The sequence below is a fragment of the Cervus canadensis genome, chromosome 8 (assembly GCF_019320065.1).
Source record: "Cervus canadensis isolate Bull #8, Minnesota chromosome 8, ASM1932006v1, whole genome shotgun sequence".
Taxonomy (NCBI): domain Eukaryota; kingdom Metazoa; phylum Chordata; class Mammalia; order Artiodactyla; family Cervidae; genus Cervus; species Cervus canadensis.
In genome coordinates this window covers 80,393,987-80,400,832 of record NC_057393.1, presented here as the reverse complement: position 1 = coordinate 80,400,832, position 6,846 = coordinate 80,393,987, and the positions used below count along the sequence as shown (strand labels likewise).

Genomic DNA, 6,846 nt, shown 5'->3' with positions numbered 1-6,846 from the left:
GCACTGGGTCTTTGTTGCAGTTTGCAGGCTTCTCTTATTGTGGAGCATGGGCTCTAGGCTTGCAGACTTCAGTAGTTGTGGCGCTTGGGCTTATTGCTCCTTGGCACGTGGAATCTTCCCAGACCAGGGATCAAACCCGTGTCCTCTGCATTGGCAGGCAGATTCTTAACCACTCACTGGACCAGAGGAGAAGTCCGCCAATCACATTTCTGAAAAAAGCTCATCATTTTAATTTGCATTTCTGAGATTACTTCCAGAAATGATTTCCCATGTAGTTCAACTGGTAAAGAATCTGCCTGCAATGCAGGAGACCCTGGTTTGATTCCTGAGTCAGGAAGATCCGCTGGAGAAGGGATAGGCTACCCACTCCAGTATTCTTGGGCTTCCCTGGTAACTTAGCTGGTACAGAATCCCCCTGCAATGTGGGAGACCTGGGTTCAATCCGTGAGTTGGGAAGATCCTCTGGAAAACGGAATAGCTACCCACTCTAGTAATGTGGCCTGGAGAATTCTATTGACTGTATAGTCCAGGGGTCACAAAGAGTCGGACACAGAGGGAGTCTTCTCCAGCACCACAGTTCGAAGGCATCAGTTCTTTGGCTCTCTGCCTTCCTTCTTTATGGTCCAGGTCTCACAACTATATGTGGCCACTGATTGGAGCATATGATCAACAAATATGGGAAAAATCTGTTGAACAAAGAGAAATCAAGGGGTTAAGGAATAAACCAAAGAAAACAGCACATGTGAAACCAGACCTCATAGATGTCGATCTTGTAAGAGGGTCTGCATTTGCTAAGGCAAAACCTGAAAGTCCATGGACTTCTTTGACTAGAAAGGGAATTGTTCGAGTTGTATTTTTTCCCTTTTTCTTCCGGTGGTGGTTACAAGTAACATCAAAAGTCATCTTTTTCTGGCTTCTAGTCCTTTATCTTCTTCAAGTTGCTGCAGTAGTGTTATTCTGTTCGGCTTCTAGCCCACATAGCATACCTCTGACGGAAGTGATTGAGCCGGTATGGCTGATGCTGCTCCTAGGAAATTAAGAAAAGCAGCCCATTTGGAAGTCCATAGGGAAGGAGATGGTTCTAGTACCACAGATAACACACAGGAGGGAGCAGTTCAGAGCCACGGTACAAGCACCTCTTACAGCGTTGGCGCTGTCTTCAGAGATCTCTGATCAAAGAAAGCAAAGAATTCAACTGATAAATCAACTGAGACTGACAATGGCTACGTATCCCTTGATGGGAAAAAGACTGTTAAAAGCAGCGAAGATGGAATACAAAGCCATGAACCTGAGTGTGAAACTCTTCGACCGGAAGAGGCAACCTGGAACACCGGAACACTGAGGAATATCCCCAGCAAAGATACCCAAAGGACAGTAACAAATGTCTCTGATGAAGTCTCCAGTGAAGAAGGTCCAGAAACAGGATACCCATTGCGCCGTCATGCAGACAGGACTTCTGAGAGCATTCTTCGGAATAGAAAGTCACACCATTATAAGAAACATTACCCTAATGAGTTCCAGACAGGACTCTGAGAGCACAAGGCCAGAGTCTGAAACAGAAGATGTGTTATGGGAAGACTTGTTACACTGTGCAGAGTGCCGATCGTCTTGTACCAGTGAGACAGATGTGGAGAGTCCTCAAGTTAATCCCTGTGTGAAAAAAGAATATAGAGACGACCCTTTTCATCAGAGTCATTTGCCCTGGCTCCATAGTTCCCACCCGGGATTAGAAAAAATAAGTGCTATCGTATGGGAAGGCAATGACTGCAAGAAAGCAGATATGTCTGTCCTTGAAATCAGTGGAATGATAATGAACAGAGTAAACAGCCATATACCAGGAATAGGCTACCAGATTTTTGGAAATGCAATCTCTCTAATCCTGGGTTTAACTCCATTTGTTTTCCGACTCTCCCAAGCTACCGACTTGGATCAACTCACAGCACATTCTGCTTCAGAACTTTATGTGATTGCGTTTGGTTCTAATGAAGATGTTATAGTTCTTTCTATGGTTATAATAAGTTTTGTGGTTCGTGTGTCTCTTGTGTGGATTTTCTTTTTTTTGCTCTGTGTAGCAGAAAGAACTTATAAACAACGATTACTTTTTGCAAAACTCTTTGGACATTTAACATCGGCAAGGAGGGCTCGAAAATCTGAGGTTCCCCATTTCCGATTGAAGAAAGTACAGAATATAAAAATGTGGCTCTCTCTCCGATCCTATCTTAAGCGTCGAGGTCCTCAGCGATCAGTTGATGTCATAGTTTCATCTGCTTTCTTGTTGACTATCTCAGTTGTATTTATCTGTTGTGCCCAGTTGCTTCATGTACATGAGATCTTCCTTGATTGTCACTACAATTGGGAACTGGTAATCTGGTGCATCTCGTTAACACTTTTTCTCCTAAGATTTGTTACCCTTGGATCAGAAACAAGTAAAAAATATAGCAATACCTCAATATTACTTACTGAACAGATAAACCTCTACTTGAAAATGGAGAAGAAACCTAACAAAAAGGAGGAATTGACACTAGTGAACAATGTTTTAAAACTGGCTACTAAATTGCTAAAGGAATTGGACAGTCCCTTTAGACTATATGGACTTACAATGAATCCACTGCTTTATAACATCACCCAGGTTGTCATCCTGTCAGCTGTTTCTGGTGTTATCAGTGACTTGCTTGGATTTAATTTAAAGCTCTGGAAGATTAAATCATGACAATTCAGAGAAAAGAAGATGTAGCCTCTTTTCCAGAATAAGAGTACCAACTAAGCTGCCTGAAAGCAGTCACTGACTCTTTGCTTCAGGAATCTCAGCTGAGAAATTGAAGTGTTTACATCAGACTGTCCTGTGCAATTCTTATATTTATTTCACTTGTTCACTGTTTTTTACATTTATTTTAGTCTTTATATTTTATTTTTAGCATTGATATACTTAGTTGTTGAAAGGGTGATGAAACTGATGTCCAGATACTTGAGATCCTGGTAATTGCTCATAAAAAATGACAACAAATTGTGAGAATAGAAGCCATTGCTAAAAAAAAAAAAAAAAAAAAGAGTCGGACACAGCTGAGTAACTTTCACTCTGAGATTATTAATGAGCTTGTACATCACATATATTGGCTTTTCATTGCTTTTGCGAATGACTTCATTTTTAAATTATATTTTTCTATATTAATTTAAATAATATTTTATATATTTTAAAAAGTAATTCTTTGTCTATTATATTTTTTTGTGTATGTTTTCTCTAACTCTCCCAGACTCCCTCTGCAGTGACTTTGGTCTTATGAGAATTTTGTATTTTTGTGTAGGCTGATCTTTTGATCTTTCCCATTTGATTTTTTTTCTTTTGAATTTTATTTTAAAATTCTACTCTAACCCAAGATCATAGTATTTTCTTTAATTAATATTAATACTATTTTAAAATATTTAAGTAAAATATTTAAGCTTTGAATCAATATGGAATTCATTATTGTACATAGTTTGAGGAAGGAATCTAGTTTTACCTTTTAACAAAGCCAGTTGCACGGACCCATTATTAGTGTTTGTAATTGTAATGTAATTGCAGTTATAATGCCATAGTGTATTACCATGTCTCCACACATCTATTTCTGGATATTCTAATTTATTTCATTAGTTCTTAATTCATCTTAGAGTGTGGAATCCTGGATTAGAACTTGGAACAAAAAAAGGATATTAATAGAAAAATTGGTGAAATCTAAATAAAGAGTATAGTTTGGTTAATAGCATACCAATGTTAATTTCCTTTTTTTTTTTTTCTTTTTGGCCTATGGAATTTTAGTTCCCTGACCAGGAATTGAATGCAGGCCCTTGGCAGTGACAGTGAGGAATCCTAACCACTGGACCACCAGGGAATTCCTATGTTGTTAATTTCTTAATTTTGATAATTGTACTTTGATAATTGTACTGTTTGCAGATGGGACACGGAAAGTAGAAAGTAATTCTGGAAAATCATTTTATGCTATAAATAAGAATGTACTGAAATACCTGATAAAAAAACACAGAAGGCCACCATTGACCAAACTGAGACAGCTTAGCTTCAAAAAGAATAACTGGTAATGGATTATTACACAACAACCAAAAAAATGTCACGAGTTCCTAGTGATACAGAAGAGAGATGTAGAAGAAAGAAAGAAAGCTCTTCCTCATGCAAAAAATGCCAGCTAGCAAATACAGAAGGAATGAGAATAAGAAAATCATCATTTTATAAGCCCCACAGTATTAACTGACTTTACAAGAATCATCCATTGGTACTAAAACCATTGACTGAAATGTTGAAGGTGAACAGGTTAATTATTAAATAATTATAAGGCCTTAAAGCATTGCTTCCTCTCTGTCTCCAGAGTGCTTATCAATTCCAGGAGACAGTGTGCCTCTACAATGGAGATTGCTGGTGATCACCTCTTTAACCAAATACGCATACTCATTTTCACCAATAGAGGGATAATCTGGTGTTTAGCCCCCCTTTCTGTTGCAATAAGAGGTGTGCAAAGCACCTGTGTTGTGGTCTTTTCCAAAATATAAAAAGCTGATCTGCATTTAGCCATAAGGAGACAATCTGACAAAGCCAGGATATGGGATATTTTGCAAGACAGCTGGTCTGGATTTTTTAAATTAATTAATTAATTTTATTTTTGGCTGCTTCCGCATGGAATGTGAGATCTTCCCCAACCAGGGATCAAACCCACTCCCGCTGTGCTGGAAGCGTGGAGTCTCAACCACTGGACCACCAGAGAAGTCCTGGATTTTTTTAAAAATCAAAACAAAAAAGATAAACTTTGTTCTTAGACTAGAGAAGATACAAGAGGCACAACAACCAAGTGTAATATGTGAGACTGGATTGAATTCTGGACTGGGGAATTATTTTGAAACAATTGTGTAAGTAAGAGTTGTGTTAGATTATATTATTGAATTAATCTCCTCAGGTGTGAATGTGATGTATGGGAATGTGACTTTATTCTAAGGATATACATGCTGAAATATAGAAGAGTGAAGTGTCATGATCACTGCAAATTTCAAGTAATTCAGCAAAAGTTATATATAGAAAGAAATACCAAAAATATTACAAAAAGGATTTAGGTGATGATTATTCAAGTGTTCGTTTTAGTTTTTTCAGCTTTCTTTAAGTTTGAAAATCAAAATGAAAAAGTTTGGAGTAAAAAGAAACAGCATTGTGGTTAAGACTTCCCTGGTGGTCCAATGGCTAAGACTCTGTGCTCCCAATGCAGGGAGCCCAGGTTTGATCCTTGGTCAGGGAACCAAATCCCACATGCTGCAACTGAAGAGAGAAGATCCCCCATGCCACAACTAAAGGTCTCACATGCTGCACTAAGGCCTGGCTCAGCCAAATAAATTAAGGAAAACAAAAACAGCATTTTGGTATACACCTCACATCTGGAGCTTGATGTCTAATATCTCTCCCCACTGAAAGGAACCAGGTCTCACTGGAGAATTGACTGTTCCGAGGCTTGGGTAGGATGAGTGTAAGATGAATTTGGGACATCGTGTTATGCCCTAAAGGAAAGAAGTATTCAAAGTAACCACAGGGCATGTCAGGTTGAAGGGGCTTCTACCAGTCAAATTTGAGATAGTTGAACACCAATATCATTAGGTGCAATAATGAATTGTAAAGCACGGGAAAAATAGAAATTTGTGAGTCTATATGTATAATAAATTGGCAGAAAGGAGATTTCTTACTTATGGTAGATTAAGAGCACATTGGTAAATATGGAAGTAGTACAGAAGCTGAAAAAGCATTTTGCATCTATCATAGTGAAGATTGTATCAGGCAAGAATCATGAATTGGGGCTTCCCTGGTGGTCCAGGGGTTAATTAAGACTGTGCTTTCACTGCAAGGAGCATTGGCTTGACCCCTGGTTGGAGAAGTTATGCATGCCATGAGGTGTGGCCAAAGGAAAAGAGAAAATTTGCAAATTTAGAAAGAATCATCAATTGATGCTAAATCTAGGGGACAATCTGATGAGGACTGAGAGCTTTTCATGGTCTTAAAATCTCCCCAGAGATCGCTTATTAGTTCCAAGGGAATTAAAAAAGGCAGTAATTATATGGTGGAGAAATGCGACAACCCTTTGCTGGAGTAGTCAGAATTAGCATTTTCATTGAGGGAGAGTGGCAGCATATGCCGTGGATGGGATGCCTATGGAGGGAACAACATCACCTATGCACTTTCTAGCCTAGTTCACATAACCTGAACCTGACCATGAGGAAACAGCAGACACACCGAAAGTGAGCATTCTAATTTTTCAAAAAGGTGTGCTCAGTCACTTAAGTTGTGTCCGACTGTTTGTGACCCTGTGGACTGTAGCCTACCAGTCTCCTCTGTCCATGATGTTCTCCAGGCAAGAATGCTGGAGTGGGTTGCCATGCCCTCCTCCAGAGGATCTTCCCCACCCAGGGATCGAACCTGCATCTCCTTTATCTCCTGCATTACAGGTGGATTCTTTATCTCTGAGCCACCGGGGAAGCCCATTTAGAAAGGGTTGGGAACCACATTTTTCAAAGATGCCAATGTCATAAAAGACAAAAACTGTAGAAATGTCCTAGAACAAGAGAGGCTAAAGAGACATAGCAACTAAATGCAATACTTTACCCCAGGCTGAATCTGTTTGGAAGAGGGAAGTTCTGTAAAGGAGGTTATTGTGTCCATTAACAAAACTGACATAAGAAAGATAACAGATAAAAGTACCATGTCAATGGAAGCAACCTAGATGTCCATCAGCAGACAAATGGATAAGAAAGCTGTGGTACATATACAAAATTGAATATTACTCAGCTATTAAAAAGAAATCATTTGAATCAGTCCTAATGAGGTGG

The 6,846-nt window shown here is 39.0% G+C and overlaps 1 protein-coding gene across 1 annotated transcript; it reads left to right on the top strand.

Annotated features, from left to right (window-relative positions):
• Window positions 1–1,172: 1,172 nt before the first annotated feature.
• LOC122446580 (protein PHTF2-like) lies at window positions 1,173–3,024 on the top strand. Its single transcript, XM_043476986.1, has one exon. The coding sequence runs from the start codon at window positions 1,382–1,384 to the stop codon at window positions 2,708–2,710; it is 1,329 nt and encodes a 442-aa protein (XP_043332921.1). The 5' UTR covers window positions 1,173–1,381; the 3' UTR covers window positions 2,711–3,024.
• The last annotated feature ends 3,822 nt before the right edge of the window (window positions 3,025–6,846 follow it).